This window comes from Nelumbo lutea, chromosome 1 (genome assembly GCF_056320005.1).
Source record: "Nelumbo lutea isolate HS-2025 chromosome 1, American lotus-T2T, whole genome shotgun sequence".
In the NCBI taxonomy this organism is placed as follows: Eukaryota; Viridiplantae; Streptophyta; class Magnoliopsida; order Proteales; family Nelumbonaceae; genus Nelumbo; species Nelumbo lutea.
The window spans coordinates 160,248,447-160,268,127 of record NC_142684.1 but is presented as its reverse complement, the minus strand read 5'-3'; the positions used below and the strand labels follow the sequence as shown (position 1 = coordinate 160,268,127).

At 40.7% G+C, this 19,681-nt stretch overlaps 1 protein-coding gene across 32 annotated transcripts in view; it reads left to right on the top strand.

The window, feature by feature from the left end:
• The window catches only part of PSAT1 (phospholipid sterol acyl transferase 1), a 123,296-nt gene that overhangs the window by 47,288 nt on the left and 56,327 nt on the right, over positions 1-19,681 (top strand). For all 32 annotated transcript variants that reach the window (XM_088959387.1, XM_088959270.1, XM_088959294.1 and 29 more), the window contains exons 4-5: positions 14,301-14,470; positions 14,569-14,645. In XM_088959387.1, the coding sequence (XP_088815513.1) occupies positions 14,301-14,470; positions 14,569-14,645 (247 nt within the window). The remainder of the gene's footprint in view (positions 1-14,300; positions 14,471-14,568; positions 14,646-19,681) is intronic.

Here is a 19,681-nt window from a genome sequence, read left to right as displayed (position 1 = left end):
TTGATGTCCATTCGATTTTGACATTCTATTCCGCAAGATTTGGGCGTCCATACGATGGATCTCTCATCCCTTCAGGTTTGATAGGTTTAGAGGGGCACTCATCCGTTTTGGATACACACAAACATATTCTGATCACACCCTCTTTGTGAAGAGGAGATGCTTTGGTGTCAATTCTGATTATGTATGTGGATGATATAGTGGTGACAGGAAATGATCTGGAGGAGATTGATGATCTCATAAAATCATTACAGCAAGAATTTGAGATCAAAGATCTTGGTGAGATCAAATACTTTTTAGGGATTGATGTTGCAGATCCAAGCATGGGATCTTCATTTCACAGAGAAAGTATGTACTTGACCTATTTTGAGAGACTAGGAAGCTGGGGACCAAACTAGTAGACACTCCTATTGATCCAAATCACAGAATTAATGGTGTGGATGGTGAATTGGTAAAAGATGTGGGGAGATATCAAAGAATGGTGGGCCGACTGCTGTATTTGTGTATGACACGACTAGATATTTCTTATGCTGTCAATGTTGTGAGTCAGTACATCTATGCACCTTGGGTTCAATACTAGGAAGCTATTAAGAGAATACTTGCATATCTAAAAAAGCACCCTGGCAGAGGCATTCTTTTCTCAAATCATGAGAATCTGAAGCTAGAATTGTATACAGATGTAGGCTGGGCATGATGCTTAGATGACAGGAGGTCTACATCAGGAGTGTGTACCTTTGTAGGTGGAAACTTGATCTCCTAGAAGAGTAAGAAGCAAGCGGTTGTGGCAAGGTCAAGTGCAGAGGCTGAGTATAGATCCATGGCTCATGGTGTCTTAGAACTTCTTTGGGTTAGATCTCTTTTGAGTGAGATAGGGGTGAAAGCAGAGGAACCTATGATATTATACTACGACAATCAGACTGCAATCAATATTTTTTTTTGATGAATAATAATAAATTTATTGATTCAGAAGCAAAATTAGAGTGAGTTCATACATCATCCCAGCGAGTGGCACGTGCTGCAGCCCCTCCTTGAATTTTACAAGTAAACTAGGAAAGAAAAACAAGAATCACAACTGAGCCCAAAATAATTCTTCCCTATTTACCCCTTGCTTAGCTAACATATCTGACAAAGTATTTGCTGATCTCCCCACCCATTGTACAGTGACCAACATATTCCTTGTCAACCAACTGAATTTCTTCATTTCATTCTTGTATTGCCACATAGCCTCTTCGGAATTTTTCAACCAACCCACCACCACTTTGGAGTCCCCCTCAATTATTAGTTGTTGTACTCCAGCTGGTTTGCAAATTGCACCCCTCGTACAACAGCTAAGAGTTCTGCCCTGATGGAATTCCCAAATCCAAGGGACCTGAGTAAAGCAATAAAATCTCTCCTTTCGCATTTCTCAAAGCACCCCCCATTCCGGATAAACCTGGATTACCCATGCTACTTCCATCAAAGTTCAACTTTAGTGAGCCTTCGGATGGAGGAGACCGGCTTGTAGTTGATTTATCCTTTAGAGATGAACACCTTGCTACTGTTGACCAATTTCTCCAAAGGTCATTAAAGGAGAATTGATGAAAGATTTCCAAGGTCTTCAGCCAATGTATTGCCCTATGCAACACAGAGTCTTTCAAATCTTGACTGCTCCTTTCATTTTCTTGAAAGATTCTAAGATTTCTTTCTTCCCAAAGAGTCCAAATCAAAGCAGCACGAGCACATCTCCACATAATTCTCCCTATTTTTGTAGGCCAATAAAAGGTAGAATGGTTGAAGAGCATGTGAACTTCTGCTGGTAGAATCCAACTACCCCCAAACAACGAAAGTAGCTAAGCCCAAAGGTCTGCAGAAAAGGGACAAGATATTAATAGATGGTAACAATCTTCACTGTGAGCTCTACAGAGGATACACCAATTAGGAGAAATACAGAGGAAAGGTCTTCTCTTTTGTAGGTTATCTTAAGTGTTTACTTTCTCATGGAATACTTCCCAACAAAATGCCATAATTTTTGGGGGAATTGGCCTACACCAAATTTCTTTTGACGGAAAGGGTTGGGTAGTAGAAAGTTGAGAGATGGACTTGAAGAAAGAAGCACAAGTGAAGGTTCCATTGGGTCTAAGAGTCCAAACCCTCTTATCTGGCTTGGAGGGATCCAAACAAACTTGATAAAATTGAGGAATTGAGAAACTGGCCTACACCAAATTTCTTTTGACGGAAAGGGTTGGGTAATAGAAAGTTGAGAGATGGACTTGAAGAAAGAAGCACAAGTGAAGGTTCCATTGGGTCTAAGAGTCCAAACCCTCTTATCTGGCTTGGAGGGATCCAAACAAACTTGATAAAATTGAGGAATTGAGAAAGGGTGTTGTGAATAGCCTTCCAAGGTGCTGCTAGGTTAGCTCGCCTACAATCCAATTCAGCATGATTGGACAAAACACATTGAAGTTGATAGACACTTTATAAGAGAAAGGGTAACAATCGAAGAAGTTTGCTTGCCTTATGTCTCTTCAGAGTTGCAGTTGGCTGATGTTCTCACTAAAGGGGTGGCAAGGAACAAGTTTGAACATGATCTACGCAAGTTGGGAATGTTGGACATTTACTCCCAACTTGAGGGGGAGTGTTGTAGATTAATTAGTTTTATGATGTTTTTCTGAGTAGATGTTTTATGTTAGTTGTTAGATGGGAGGTGGGGACCCCAATAGTTATGTGAGACCAAATTTTATTATGTTTTTTGAGTGTTATATATGTTGTTTTATGTTTTGCCGCCCTATAAGGGCATAGTTGTCTTAGTACTGTTCTATTATTTTAGTATAAATAATAGAATCAGTCACTCCATTCCAAATCTCCTTAGCAGTATTAGCCCATAGGAATTTTTTTGCAATATGAGGTAACATAGAATTACACAGCCAGAACATTACCATGTAATTCTCTTGCACCCATCGGGAAGAGTCTGTATCAGGTTTCTTCTCCTCCCTAGTGAGATACCCTAATTTTCCATGGGTACCAATAGCCATCTTAGCTGATTGTGCCCACTCCAAATAGTTTGTACCATCAAGTTTTACTGTAGTGATGATCCTAGACCCAAAAATATCACTACTCCCTCCAACACCCAGTCCCACAATACCGGTAGATTTCATCTCGGTATTCCAACTCTCAATTTTACTTCAAACAGTTCAGTAGTAGGAAAAAATAGATTGGAGACCTTCAAAAAATAATTTAATTCCACACACATAGAAACCAACCCTTCTGGAAGAAGAAAACCCTAGCTGGAAGGAAATCTCTCTCCTCCCCATGCCTCCCAACAGAGAGAAAAGTGAGTCGATCACTCCGGGAGTCCTAGAAAATTTCAGAAACCAAACTGCCCTCTTCAGAAAATCGAAAGAAAACTAACAATACCTAGGCGCCCAAGATCAGATAAAAAACAAAGAGTCCAACTTTTTTGGGACTCTTCCCCGTATTCCAGTTCTTCCTGATTTTGATGTCGAACAGTAGATCACCTTCTTGATGTCTAGATCCCACCAAAAACTCAAGAACTGGGCAATCTATAGTAGATTGATCAGCCCTTTACTACTTCATGCAGTCCGCTAATCTAGGGCAGCATGAGAATGCTTCAAGAAGCCCTAGTCGATGCTCTGATACCAAGTAGGAATCTGCTGAATTAAAAAAATATGAAAGAAAGTAGTTTCTTGAAGAGAGAAGGAAGAGAAGAAGAGAAGTTGAAAAGAAAAGAGAGCAATAATCTGGCCGCCCCCTTCACTTATCATTTATACTAAAATAATAGTACAATACAAAGACAACTATGCCCTTATAGAGCGGCAAAACATAAAACAGCATATATAACACTCAAAAAACATAATAAAGTTTGGACTCACATAATTACTGTGGTCCCCACCTCCTATATAACAACTAACATAAAATATCTACTCAGAAAAACATCATAAAACTAATTAATCTTCAACAACTATGATAGACACAAAAGAGGGTACCATAACAATTAAGAACTGGTGTCCATCAACTAATACAATAACAATTGATGACGAAAGCTTCAAGTCGAAGATATTGGGTTTGCCGTTTCACTTATGGCAAAAAACCTTCCTTCAAAAAATAGCGATGGCTATGGGTGGAGTTCTCATATCTTTCAAGACATTAGATCTAAGAGCCATGAACATAAAGATTGCTGGTGTGAAGCCTGAAGTTGTACCAAGAATTCTAAATCTATGTGCTGAAGGTTACCAGTAAAAGATCTGGGTTGCCTCAGAAGCGGAAGCATCGTTCTGGTGTGGGAGATCGAAGCTTGAAGACGATGATGACATGGCCAGGTGGGTAACACTTGGTGGAGAACAGGAAAAGAAGGGTGGACATGTATGCAGACTTGTGGAGGAGTTCACATCTCCACGCCACAACGAGCCACCCCACAATGCCCCACAGCACATCCCCGCCGTGTATTGGGAACATTGCCCGATGATGACATCATCAGGACTGGTACTATCATTGGGAGAAGCTCCCAACACGGCGGGGATGTGATGTGGGGCATTGTGGGGCGGAGATGTGATCTCCTTGTGGAGGAAGATTCATCTAGAGAGGAGTTGCCTTCCTTGGAAGTTCAATGGTCAAGCCCCAAAAGTTGAATATTTAAGGAAAAGAATTCAATTCTTTTTTGAAATTAAAAGTAAGTTTACCGTCGGTCCCTCTTTTGCTGAATTGGTTAGAAGGGGGACTCAGTCAGATTAGGGTCAACGTCCAGCTAGAGTTATGAAAGAAAATTGATTAACACTCTCTGACCCAACCGGTCTATTTGTGGGTTAAACAGGGTTGAACCTAAAGGAGGGCCCCTTTGCTACAGTTGATTCATGTGACACTTTAAGTGGTCATGTGAATTGGGTGTGATAGGAGACCATAGTGGTGATCTATCATCTTCTTCACAGGAACTGCAACGATGTGAAGTTCGGAACAACCCACCTAAGCAGAACTCTCTGAAGAAAAGTTTCCACTGGGTTCCAGTTGCTAAATCCAAAGTAGGGGACCAGGGAAGAGTGGGAGATGATCGCCCAAATCCAAGATATTCCAGGGTTAGGAGAGAGATTGAAGAGGAAGACGATGACTGGGTAAAGTGTGATTCCTCAGATGATGATTTTGAACCAGGGTTGGAGACAGAGAGTGACAGCTTGGGAGAAGATACAGCGGAAAAAGATGAGGTGGGAGACACGTCTGGTGCAGTTGTTCTTTTTTCTAAGGAACAGGAAGTTATTATCTTTGCTCTAAGACTTTCTGATGATGGTGGGATGTTAAACAAAGTTGAGTGCATTTTGGATGATAATGAGGAAAATTGAACACTGGGAAGAGGATTACTGAGTTAGAAGTTGAGCAATGGGCAGGGTACCTGTGAGAAGATAGCAATTGTTCACCAAACTTCAGACAAGGATACTACAGGTGGGGATGAACGACAGAGCAACGGAAGTAATTGTGAGTGTGAATTGAATTTAGGAAGCTCCTTGCAAAACCCTATTCTGGAGATTAATTGTGAAACCCAGCTAATTGTCAATTCTCTCCCAAACACAAATCCAGGTATGTTTGTGCTTTCAGGTTTTGGTACTAATCCTATCTCTGCCCCTGTTGTTTGTCTCCCAGGTACTAATCCTAGAAAGATGAGTGAGGGGTCCTGAGAGGAGGAAAAAGAGAAGTTTGAAAAAGAAGAAGGAAAAGAAGAATCGTTGGCTGAATTTGTAGGAAAGTTGGGTTGTAAAATAAAAAACCCAAATGAGCTGAAAGTGCACTTGAAGAATAAAAAAGAGGAAGGGAAGATGAGAAAAATAAAGTTAAGTGAAGCAGAGAAGTTGAAGTTGGATCTGGAAGGGGATAAAGAATTCAGTGAAAGAAAGGGTAGGGGAAGGAAAGGAGGAAGATAGGAGTGGAAGGAACATGGGGTAGGGGGCTGATTAAGTAGGAAAAATGAAGATTGTGAGCTGGAATGTGAGAGGCTTGGGGAATGTAAGAAAGAGAGCGTTAATAAAGGAGGTCCTAAGAAATGAAAACCCAGATATACTACTAACTTAGGAGTCTAAGCTCATGACCTTTGACAATAGGTGGGCTAGAAGCGTGTGGAGAATAAATGGTCTTAGCTGGGCAATGAGCCCTTCTTGGGGATCCTCTAGAGGGATAGTAATGTTGTGGAAGGAGTTAAAGAATTAGTTGGAAGATATTTAGTTTCTGTCAAATTTAAACAGGTGGTTGATGGGTTTGAATCGGGGGTGATCATGGGCCGGGCCGGGCTGGTATTTGCACTGATGATAAGGACTATAGATTAGGCCCGGGCCTAGCCCAGCCTGGGGTTCCGGGCCTGAAACATAAGTCCTATCCCAGGTCTATACGGGCTCAGGCCGGGCGGGCCTGATTCCGGGCCAATGTCACTCATATAGAAAACATTACATATCTATATATTAAATGACATAACATGCATATAAACTTATTTTATACATTATATAATATAAAATATTACATATAATATAAATTATACATGTCATGTTATAATATTTATATATAAAATATATAATATAATGTGAAATAACATGTATACATTATACACAAAATGTGTAATTTAAAATATATGCTGGCCGGGCCGGGCTTGAAGTATTACACCCAAGCCTGGCCCTAAAATTTGCGGGCCTGATGTGGGCCCGGGTCTGGGCCAGGCCTGAACACAAAACCTAGGCCCAAGCCCAGAATTTCCGGGCCAGGCTGAAATGATCACCCCTAGTTTGAATGGGTCTTAGCTAATGTTTATGGCCCTAATGGCTATAGGCAGAGGAATGAGTTGTGGGAAGAGCTAGGTGATATTAGAGGATTGCGAGAAGGTCCTTGGTGTTTAGGAGGGGTCTTTAATGTAATTAGATTCATTGAGGAGTGTAACAATGTCTGACAAAGAAATACCACAAGTATGAGGAAATTCAATGAATTTATCAATATGTTTGAGCTCAAGGAACTTGTTAAAGTGTGCCGAATAGGGGTAGTTTAGTCTTCTTATGTTTGTTAAGTAGCTTGCTTATGTGGCAGTGTTATTAGAGTCACTCTGCCCCACACTTAAGTAAGGACATTTTTGTCTTTGTAAAGATTATTAGAGTCTAATATAGATTAAGGGGGTCGACTGTATGGGTAATCCATCAGATTTCGATAGACCCTTCTTCTTCTTCTTCTCTTCCTGGTTCGGACTACTGTAGCACCAGCCGAAACATGGTATCAAAGCCATGCTCCTGACCTACTTCAGTTGGTAAAGCACCTCAGCAATGTTTGTTACTCTTCACCTTCGTTTCTGGTCAGTCAATGGAGAGAACTGGTTTGCCCTAGGTCAGAAACATCACGGCTCGTCTCTCTCTGCTGCGCATAACCTTCTTCAGCAAGGAAAGTGACTTCAGCAGTGAATGGTTGGTTGATATTCTCAAAGGAAGGTCGGTTATCTCTTCTTCTAGTGTTACTGATATTTCTGGGTAGAAACCCTACAAGAAGCTATTAGTATTGATTGGAACCTAGAGAACTAGGTTCATTGTTACCCTAGAAAGGGCTGTGTGTGCAGTAGCCGAATGGTGTAGGGATGCTGTGAGTTGTTGAGTGGTGTTAGGGCTGCTGTAAGTGGCCGAGTGGTGTAAGGTGGAATGCAGTGACCTTGCCGAGCCCTTTTTGGTTGTGTAATGCCCTCTTAAGTGTGTTAAACAAGTCTGAACTGGGTGTAGCAGATTTGACTGTGTTATGGTGCTTGTGATGCACAATTTTTTTTATTGAGTGGTTGTAAGAGGGCCTACTTGTGATTAGTGAGTGGTAAATTGATGCTTATGTGGGTCGTAGTTGTGTGAAGTCAACGGTAGTGTGAATAAGAACAGGTGTGTGCTCCCACTGTTGTGTTTAGGGGCTGCAATAGGTGCTGAAGTATCAAACTACGAACAACATCAATCAGCTTGTAGTTGAGAAGTAAGGTTAGTGGCAACTGTGAAAGAGTACAATGGCAGCAACAGGAGATGGGTACAATGATCAGAAACCTAGTGTGGTAATTTCCCCCAACTACCTAGGGGTACAAATGACCTCAATTAAGCTGAATGGGGAGAACTATGTTCCATGGGCTAAATCAGTGGAAGTTTTTCTCAAGGCAAAGAAGAAAGTAAAGCATGTAAGAGATGAGAAGCCGCCGTTGACTCTCCAGGGTTTGATGATTGGGAACAAGAAGATGCTCAAATCATGATTTGGCTATGGAATAGTATGGAGCCCAAAATTAGTGCCAACTTTATGTTCCTTGATACGACTAAGGATATATGGGAGCATGCTAAGAAGTTATATTCTGGACAAGATAACACAACAAAAGTATATCAGCTGTATTAGGAGTACTTTGATTTACAACAAGGAACCAAAACACTAGAATAATACTATGCCTGCATGAAGAATATAAGGAATGAACTCAATGTCTATCATCCCCTCACTCCAGATATTAAAGTTCAGCAACAACAAAGGGAACAACTAGATGTTACAAGGTTTTTAGTGGGGCTGAAGTCGGAATATGAACCAGTTAGAGCCCAAATATTTGGGGGCTCTACTCTTCCTACACTTGGACTTAGGTCCAATCTGGTACAAGCTGGAGTCCCATACTTTTCACGTGTTTCTCAAACACTTTCTGTGTCAGTGGCTTAGTCAATGGGTCTACCACATTATCCGTTGATGCTACCTTCTGAATTAGGATGTCCCCTCTACCAACGATCTCCCGCAGTACATGGTACTTCCTCTCGATGTGCTTTGACTTCGAGTGGGCCCGAGGCTCTTTATCCTGGGCGATCGCTCCATTGTTGTCACACAACAACGGGATGAGTGATGTGCTGGATGGAATCACTTCCAATTCGTGTATGAATTTCTTTATCCATACGGCTTCCTTGGCAGCTTCACTTGCGGCAATGTACTCGGCCTCGGTTGTGGAGTCTGTAGTGGACCCCTGTTTGCTATTTTTCCAGCAAACAGCATACGATCCTATCGTGAAAACATACCCAGATGTAGACTTTCTATCATCTGGATCCAACTGGAAATCGGCATCGGTATACCCCAGAACTTGTAGTGAACTACCATCGAATACCAGACAAAACTCTTTTGTCCTTCGAAGGTATTTAAGTATGTTCTTCACAGTAGTCCAATGCTCCTGCCCCGGGTTAGCCTGGAATCTGCTTACCACACTCACCGCCTGAGCTATGTCCGGGCAAGTGCACAGCATGGCATACATGATGCTCCCTACGGCTGAGGCATAGGGAACGTCTCTCATGCCTTCAATCTCCTCAGAAGTCTTGGGAGACATCTTCTTGGAGAGAGTTACTCGATGTCTGAAAGGAACATTTCCTTTCTTGGAGTTCAGGCCCATCAGTTTGATTTGATCCCAAAAAAAAGGTAGGAGATTGTCACCCCAAAGAGTTCAGGCCCATCAGTTTGGTAAGTAGTCTTTATAAAATCATTGCCAAGGTGTTATCTGGAAGAATTAGAAAGGTGCTACCTTAATCATTTCCCTTAATCAACGTGCCTTTATGAAGAATAGATAAATTATGGATCAAATCCTAATTGCAAATGGGAGTGGGGAAGATTTAAAAAGAAGTGGGAAGAAAGGGTTGGTGTGCAAATTGGATCTCGAAAAGGCATATGATTTGGTGGATTGTGTTAGACAGTTTTTGTATGCCCATAGCTTCAATCTGATTTGATGTACTTTTGTTATTTAGTGGAAATAAATAAAGTGCATGTTTGATTCATGTTGTTTGGTCTAATTCTGTGTAAAACCCTAAAACTGGACATTTATAGAGACTCGTGTTAGTTTTAAATGTTCACAGCCGTTGGATAAGTCTGGGGAGATTTATCCTGCCAAGGCTGATACTGGTGTGCCACCAAGTGTTGGGATGGCCTGTCTCAGCCACCAGGGTAAGACCCGAGGCACATGCAGTATGGGATTACTTGAATCCTTGAACCGGACCAGATTTCCAGTCTTGCCCTGGACCTTGGAGATAGATGGGCAAAACTGGAAAGTTACACCTGACCCCTAGACTCGATTATGACACTTCACTAGGTGTCGGATCAGACTGTCTTTGATATACCAATCAGTGAGATCCTTAGCGGGGATCAAAACCTGGGTATGTTGGGGCAGTTTGAGAATTCATCTGAGTGGGTGATCATAGTGACAGAATCAACCACTTTGTCGGACAAAGGGTAATGATCGGGAATGCACTCTCTTTGATGGAAACCAAACTGCCGGCAGTTGATTTCAATCGTTGGAATTTTGTTTTGCAAAATTAATATATTTATATATATATGTACGGTTTCAAATTGTTTGCAAATGGTTTTAATTCCCGGGATCCATGTGAGAGGAGAGTGCGGCACTGTTCCTTGCAGTCGAGGGAGAGGTCCTCTCTTGTCGGGCAGTGCTTGATCATTAAGGGCTGAGAGGTTAAGTGTAAGACCATTGAGGATAATACCTGATGGGCAATCTTGCACCTGCCCACAGTCCCTGGGTTTTTATAAGATGGCTTGGCCCAGGGACCACTTAATGTAAGTGTTGGGCCCATAGGGTCCATATGATGGACTCAAGGGGTTCATTGAGTTTTTCAGTGAATTCGGCTGGGCCTTGTATTAAAGGTTGGGCCAAACCCATGTGGCTGGTGTGTAGATCAATGCTTGGGTCCCACGCCATACAAAGAAGCCCAACTGGGCAGCAGATTGGAAAGTAATTAGACACTGAACACTTAATGGGCCAGAAGCCCATTTCGAGGTGGGCTGATATGATCACCCATCCTTGGGGCGAATCTGAGATTAATGTTAGTAAAAGGATTGGGCCTTTAGCCTTATCCACTCTTGGAGACCAAATTCAAATTAGATTTGAATCTGGTAACCTCCTGATAAGATCAGGAGTAAGCTAACTTTATCTGCAGATAGGATTAAGATTATCCCCTATCCAAATATTGATTTGGATTGGGATAACTCCTAATTAAGAGGATTCTTAATCAAGAAGAAAGGAGGAGAAACCCTAACCAAAAAAAGGGAGAGAAATACAACAGTTTTCGAATCAAGAAAAATCGCAAGAAAGGTTCCTGCGAATTGAGATCAGATCTCATACTCCAGAAAAAGAAAAAAAGGCAGTTCAGCCTTTTCGCCTTTAGAGTTCTCCTCCTGCCGCCGCCATCTCCTTTGCAAGATTAGATCTCTGCAGAAAAGAAAGTCAAGAAATCTGTTCTTGACATCAGTCTTGCAAGAAAGACTGAAATAGATTCATTGTTTAGTGCTTCCAGAGGATATTTGCGAAGGATCCAGTGTGTAGGACGCACCCTGCTGGTTCTGTTCCATCCACAACTGTGTCATCTTCAGTAGGAACGGATCTTGGAGCATTCTTTGGGTGTGAACACCAACTTTGGGAGATAGTGCTTCTCCGGATCAGGTATATTCCTCCCATTTGTCTTTTGGTACAGATCTGGTTTGATTATGGTTCAAGTAGGATCCTTGAATATTGTATTCTAAATTTAGGGAATATGATTCCCAGTTGGGAGAAGGTAGGAAAATTTTTGAAATTCGCCCACCCATTCCGCAACCTTTATGGCGTCCATTAGATGGATCCTACCATTCTTTCAGATTGGTCGTTCTTATTAGAAGTCCTAGAGTCCTTTGGGTTTGGGCAGAAGTGGTGCAATCGGGTGAAAGGGTGTATTAGGACATGCTATTATTCCATATTGGTGAATGGTAAGGTGGTAGACCACTTCCCTACTACTAGAGGTATTAGGCAAGGGGACCCCCTTTCTCCCTTCCTATTTACCCTGATTGTTGAAGACCTAAGGAGGTTTATTAAGAGGGTGGATTCTAGGAATTTGGTGAAATGTTGGAGAATAGGGAGGGATAGGGTCCCGGTAACCCATTTACAATTTGCTGATGACACAATTCTTTTTTGTGGCGGGGATGAGGTCAAATGGGTTAGTAATTTAAAGCTAGTGATCAATGTGTTTGAACAAATAACTAACCTCAAAGTCAATTTTGATACGAGTTGTGTGATTGGCATTAATTTGAGTGATAGAGAAGTGGAGGAAAGGGCCCAGATTCTTGGTTGCGAGATTGCTCAGTGGCCATTGATTTATTTGGAGCTTCCACTAAGGGATAACCCAAGCAAAAGGCGCTTTTGGAACCCAGTGATTGACGGATTCACAAAGAGGTTAGCCTCTTGGAAGAAAAACTCCTCTGTTTGGGTGGCAAGATAATTTTGATTATGTCAACATTGGCTAATCTGCCTGCTTACTTTTTGTATGTGTTCAAAATTCCTGAGGGAGTATGTGGGACTTCGGAAAAGTTAATGAGGGATTTCTTATGGGAACCAAGGGAGGAGAAAAGAGATCATAGGGTTAGGTGGGATATAGTTACCAAAACCAAAAGTGATGGCGGGCTTACATTAGATAATTTGTAGAAAAACAATGAAGCTGTACTAGGAAAATGGCTTTGGAGATTGACTTCGGAGAGAGATAAACTATGGGCTCGAGTAATTTTAAGTGTTCATGGGTAAGCAGTGGATGGTTGGGACATGGGAGTATCATCTAGGGCTACAAGAGCTTCTCCTTGGAAATCTATTAATGCCATTCTTCCTTCATTCATTCCTTCCTTTAATCAGGTACGGCCTTTGTCTGGTAACCTTGTGAAATTTTGGGAAATTGTTTGTGTGGGCAATACACCTTTGAAAGAGCTAATCCCCTCCTTGTATTCCCTTTCGAGGTTTAAAAATGAATCAGTTATTACCTTTTTAACCATTTCTAATTCTACTATTGATTGGAACTTAGGTTCTAGAAGGGCTCTTAGAGACTTTGAATTGAACCTTATTTCTGATTTGCTCAAAATCCTGGACGAGGTGGGTATTGATCCCTCTAGGAGGGATAGTAGGATATGGGTCCCTTCTCCCTCGGGTGTTGTCTCTTGCTCTTCCTTTTTCAAAGAATTGGCTCATTTCCCACCTGTCTTTGGACACCCCTTCCCAGTCTTGGAAGTTTGGAGTAGACCAATCCCTCCCAGAATTAGTGCTTTTTGTTGGGAAGCCTTCTTAGAAAAGTGTAGCACTTGTGATTTACTTCAAAGTAAAAGGCCTAATTGGTGTTTATCCCTGCACTGATGCATCCTACGTAAGGAGAATGGTGAGATCTGTTCATCACTTATTGATATCCTGCCCCTTTGTGTCAGAGACCTGGTGTTGGTTTTTCTCTCTTTTTGGTTACAGGTGGACCTCCTCTCCAAATGTGCAAAGTTTGTTCTATTCTACTTCAGTTAGGGGGTTAAAGAGTTGAGGTAAAATTCTGTGGAGATGAATAAGAGCAGCTATCTGTTGGACAGTTTGGGAGGAAATGAATCAAAGGACCTTGTTGGACAGTTTGGGAGGAAATGAATCAAAGGACCTTCCTTGAAAAAGAAAGAAATAAGGATGCCATCATGGAATTAATTTCTATTAGGGTGGCTCATTGGGCTAAGACTATGAAGCAGGAGACATTATCAGGAATTGGAAAGAAGTGGCTTGGTCAGCTCCATTAAAGACTGTATCTAACTCAGTTTGGTCTCCTCCAGCTTTGGGGTTCACTATACTGAACTTTGATGGTAGCAATGAAGGAAATCCAGGCCTGTCAGGTATAGGAGGAGTTTTCAGGGATGGAGAAGGTTGAATTATTGCCATGTATTCTGGTTCTATTGGATGGAGGGATTCTCTAGAGCTGAAATATTGGCTGTTCTGGAAGGGGTAAAAAGAGCCCAGGAGCTGAATATCAGAAAACTGACGGTGGAAGGTGATTCTAAACTGGCTATCAGTTGGGTACAGAAGGAAGAATTCGGTTTGTGGAAGTACCTAAATGAGAAAAAGAATGTTAAACAGTTTACTCAAAACATGGAAATCAAGTTTCAATGGACTAAGAGGAGTGCCAATTCCTTCGCAGATTCACTGGCCAAACAAGGGGTAGGAAGAGTCATGGGCAATATTGTAACTTGAAATGCACCTTTAGGGAGGGTTAAGAGATTTTACCCTCCCTCCTTTTGTATCTTCTTCTCTTAATATCTCTTAATGAAAGTTTCTGTTAATTATAAAAAAAAACAAAGTTAATGAGAGATTTATTGTAGATCAGAGAGAAACTAGAATCATCTTATTTATTTGGAGACTGTTAAAATACAAGTAGTGTTTACATGCCTGGTCATTTGAAGTTTCCTAGCCAGAATTATATCAGGGTTGGTTTTGATTGATTGTTTTACTAGTATGGGTTAGGTTACGAAATTTTATTTTTTCTCTCGTAACTGTGCAGGCTGACCTTTGAAACTGCCCTTAAACTTCATGGAGGTCCCTCATTAGTTTTTGCCCATTCATTGGGAAACAATGTTTTTCGCTACTTTTTGGAATGGTTAAAGCTGGAAATTGCACCTAGAAAGTATATGCAATGGCTTGATGAACATATACATGCCTATTTTGCAGTTGGTATGCTGTCTTTCCCATGAAAACATTTTGGTTTGCAAATAAGTTGTTGGCACAGTTATCAATCCCCTTTTATCATATTTTTGTCTTTTTAATCCCAGGAGCTCCTCTTCTTGGTGCAACTGAGACAGTCAAAGCAACACTTTCTGGCAATACATTTGGCCTTCCAGTTTCTGAGGTTCCTTCTTTCTTCATCTATAATTGATTGCCAAACTAATATCTATCTATATCTGTATCTTCCTATAGGTGGGTCTGGTGTCCCCTTAATTTGCCACTTATCCCATGTTTCAAGAATTGGGATTCCATTGAATGGGTCCAATTAAAAGCTATGTGAAAGATAGCACAATTTAATAATTTCTAACCATCTGATTTTGGCATAGATGTAGGGTTTCTTTCTAACTCGAAGAGAAATTTGATGGATCGCTTGTACTGGGATCCTAGAATGCAAAGCTGATCATATTGTATTTTTGGGAGGCCATTTTTTGGTCTAGGGTTTCATACCTAATACGAATACATATTTTTGTTGATCTAAAAAAGGGACACTTTTTACTGATAAAAAAAGGGATATATAAATATATATAAGTGTTGTATTACTCAAAAAGAAACCCTGTACAAATGAAGGCTGTACATCGGGAATGTACAAAGCCAAGAATACCTATACATGTTAAGGTCTATGATACCTGGATACCTGTATATGCCTAGTTTACTTGTGTCATTTCTGATACTTTTTGGATACCAGATACTTCTTGGATACTTCTAAATGTACTCTATAACATTAGAACTTCTCATTTATGTAAAGTGGCATATTTTAACAAAGGGTTAATTGCTTTATGTACCCCTGAACTATCTAACAATTACTTATTACTCTAAACTTTCAAAACCTATGTAAAGTACCCCTGATCTGTTGATATGACATATATGACCCTTCTGTTAGTTGGCCGTCAAATACCACTTACACGTGACATCACATGACGTGTTTGAATTTTAAAAAACCCAGTTTTCCCTTATCTTATTAGAACTGGATTTACCTAGTGGGATTACAAGTCAACAGGTCCAAAGAGAACCAACTGTTAGGCCCACGGCAGCTCAGGCCCAGTCCAGTATGGGTGCTCAATTGCCTCACTACAACAGATTCTATAACCGAGGACCATGCCATCAGTGGAGTGACACGTTCCATGTCTGAGTTATGCTATGTATGTAAGCTTATATGAGGCCTGAAGATATTTTGGACAATAGTGAAGAATTTCCCCTATTCCCTTCTCTTCTATTGTGTCAAGGAGGTTGGGACCGTTGAAGCTTCCCTGTGTTAGGCAGTAACCTAAAACCAACCCACTGACTTCAGAAGCTTGTAATGCATCTGTGCAAGCGAAGATTGTGGAGAGGGGAATGAAAAACGACAAAGAAGACTGTTTTTCCGAAAGATCTGGACATGGCATTCAAAAGAGTGGTTAAGAGGCCGAAGAAATCTAGAAGCAAGGAAGAGAAAGAGGCTGAATATAGACCACTCTTGATGCAGTGAGTTTGGCAAGTCCACTAATTTTATGACAATAAAAAATTAGAGAAGGGGAACCAAGAGTAGAGGTAAGCATTTAAAAATATAAATCTTAAAACAAAAATGGAAAATAAAAGATTAGAAACAATGCTTTTCAATGTTTTTGAACTGCTAATTCCCACACGAGACCGATGGTCTCTGAGTTCATATTTAAATCCCTTTCTCTATTAATCTTCTTTAACATCCACTTGGAGTTTGCAGTAGTGGATAGAATTGCAGGGGTTATTGTCTATAAGTAATGCTTCTTGTTTTATGGGTTCTTCTCCGTTTCTTTTTGAATAATCTGATGGCTGGGGTTCCGTTTTGGTTATTCTAAGAGTTTTAGCATTGAAGCTTCCACTATATTACAACTGAGTTAATTTCATCTTGTTTTCTGAACTGTTCATACAAACAGAGGGGGAGAGAATTCGGATTTCAGAAAGGGATTGGCATGCATTCAAATATAGTTATAAGTTATCCACGATAACTCCATCTTGAAGGGCCTTATAAGTCTCCCAATTCTTGGATTTCATCATCCCTGCTATGAAATGGATTTTCGTTCCATTAAATGCTGGTCATTTTTTTCATCCATCAAACTTCGTTTCTCTCTCCCCCCATTTTCTGTATTTTACCCAGTGCTCACTCATTTTCTGGCATTTCATTTCTTATTTTTTCTTAAGATTTTAGGTTTCAAAGAAGTAAAAAAATGGACTGAGTTGCAATGGTACAAACTATCGCCTACAAGTGGTTTGAACAATTCAAAAGTTCAACCATTCAAGCCAACTTTATTGGTAGAATTGATTTCCTTGTACACCAGTTTGATAAACCAGTAGGTTCTGACATTGTTCAAAACTTTATCCATCTCAGGCTTAAAGTCTTAGACTGGATATTAGTTAATTTAGTTTATCTCTAAAGAATCAAGAGATTAATCATCCTCTGCATCCCAAGTTCTCCTTTTTCTGTCCGCTATTGTTCCAATTGCAAAGAAACAGATATTGGACATGTTAGTGTACACTGTATTTATGGGGTATGGTCATCCTTTGTCTCTCAACCCATCTTTCTCTGTGATGAATATTTTGGATCTGACAAATAGTATTTGGACATGATTGGGTTTGGTTTGCAATTTGGGTTCTAGTCTGGTATAGTTTGAAAATTTGAAGAGTAGTCTAGGGTAAAATAGCTTTTTTATTTTCTTAATTTAATGGCAAGATGCAAGGAAAGTTGAATGTCTGGAAGTTCAGGGTTACTTTAAGGTTCTGAAACTTTAGGTGTATTTTAATTGTCAGATAGTTCAGGGGCACTTTAAATAATTAACCCTTCAACAAATTGTACCACAAATATCTGCACATGTTAGGAATTTAATTAAATTTTGCGAGACATAAGTCTTGAGAATTGACATTTAGATTCAAAATCTAGACATAAGCATATTGCATGGGACACCCATACCCCTTATCTGTGTCCAGAATTTTAGGAAATGGGGAGTTGTATCTCTGTTTCCCATATCCATGTTCATGTCTGTATCTGTTTCATAGGTAAGGGGGTGCTTGGCACAAACAAAATCTGTATACTTTTCTTTTTACAAATCAATAAGATCATTGATTAGTTACTGATAAAAAAAATCTTCTAGGTATGTTGATTTTGAAGGGATGAGAGATCCATCGTAAGGACGCCCAAATCTTGTGGAATAAAGGGGCGAATTTCAAAACATTTTTTCTCCCTTTCAAGTGGGAATCGCATTCCCTATTTAGAAAATCATATTTTCAAGGATCAATCTTGAACCATAAACTGAACCAGATCTGAACCAAAAGAAGTAGGAGAGGATTATACCTGATACAGGGAAATAATATCTCCCAACGAAGGTGCTCACGTCCAAGGAAGGATCCAAAGATTGCTCCCATTGAAGATGGCGCAGTGTAGAATGGAGCGGAATCAATAGTGTTCTTCTCCAAGAACTTTGTCCTTTGCAAGAAACAACAGGATGGCACGTGAGCAGAGCTTCCTATCAATTCTTTCTCAAAGAACTGATGTCAAGATCGAATCTTGACTTCTCCTACAACTGGAGATCGAACAGGATGTCTGGCGGCTGCAGGAAGGAGGTGGCAAGAAAGATCTTTTGCAGGGATTGCAAAAATCTTTCTTCACTGATTTCAGCTCTAAAGAGAATGTGATTGTCTTCTCCCTCTAAAGGCTGCCGCCCCCTCCTATTGTAAACCTAAAGGATAAGCTCCCAATCCAATTAGGAGTTGCTTATCCAAATCATATTTGGATCAGACCTCTCTTTAGGTGATAAGGATAAACCCTTATCTTATCTGTAGATTAGATCAGCCTTCTCCTAATCTCATTAGGAGGTTTCTAGATCTGAATCATATTCAGATATGGAATCTCTAAGTGGATAGGGTTAAGACCCTATCCTATCCGCTGATCCATCTCAGAATTCGTCCATATTTAACTTATTAAATAAGTCTAGTTTGAAATGGGCTTTGGGCCCATTAAGCTCTTGTGCTCACTTAACCTTCATAACTACTGCCCAGTTGGGCTTCCTTGTATGGCGTGGGACCCAAGCATTGATCTACACATCAGCCACATGGGTTCGGCCCAACCTTTGTTACAAGGCCTGGCCGAATACACTGTTATGGACAGTGCACCCCCTGAAACCCATCAAATGGGATCTATGAGCCCAACACTTGCCCTAAGTGGTCCCTGGGCCAAGCCACCTTGTAACACCCAGGGACTGTGGGCAGATGCAAGATTAGCCCATCAGGTATTATCCTCAATGGTCTTACACTTAAACTCTCAGCCCATAATGATCATACACTGTCCGACAAGAGAGGACCTCTCCCTCGGTTGGAAGGAACAGTGTTGCACTCTCTTCTTATATAGATCCCGGGAATTAAAACCTTTTGCAAACATTTTAGAAACAATAATATATATATATATACACATATATATATATACTTTTATATCTCATATAAAATATACTTTGCAAAACAAATCTCAACGATTGAAATCGGTTGCCGGCAGTCTTGGTTTCCATCAGTGAGAGTGCATCCCCGATCATTACCTTTGTTCGACAAAGGGGCTGATCCTATCACTATGATCACCCACTCAGATGAATTCTCAGACTGTCCCAACATACCAAGGTTTTGACCCCCGCTAAGGATCTCACTGATTGGTACATCAAAGACAACCCAATCTGACACCTAGTGTAGTATCATAATCGAGTCTTGGGGTCGGGTGTAACTTTCCTGTTTTGCCCATCAATCTCCAAGGTCCAGGGCAATACTGGAAATCTGGTTCAGTTCAAAGATTCAATTAATCCTACACTGTATGTGCCTAGGGTTTCACCCTGGCAGCTGAGACAGGCCTCCCCAACCGTCTTGGTGGCACAACAGTGTCAGCCTTATTAGGATAGGTCTCCCCAGACCGACCCACTGGCTGTGAACATTCTAAACTAACACGAGTCTCATTAAGTGTCCAATTTAATGGTATTACACAGAAACATACCAAGGGAACATGAATCAAATATGCACTTTTATTCATTTACAATAAACTCATAAAGTACATCATTCTGATGGAAGCTAAGGGCATACTAAACTGTCTAACAGATTTCTTGACAAACTCATCTACTAGATGGGAGTGGGACCAAAAAGTGATGGGGGGTACCAAACCCATCTGTGGTTCCT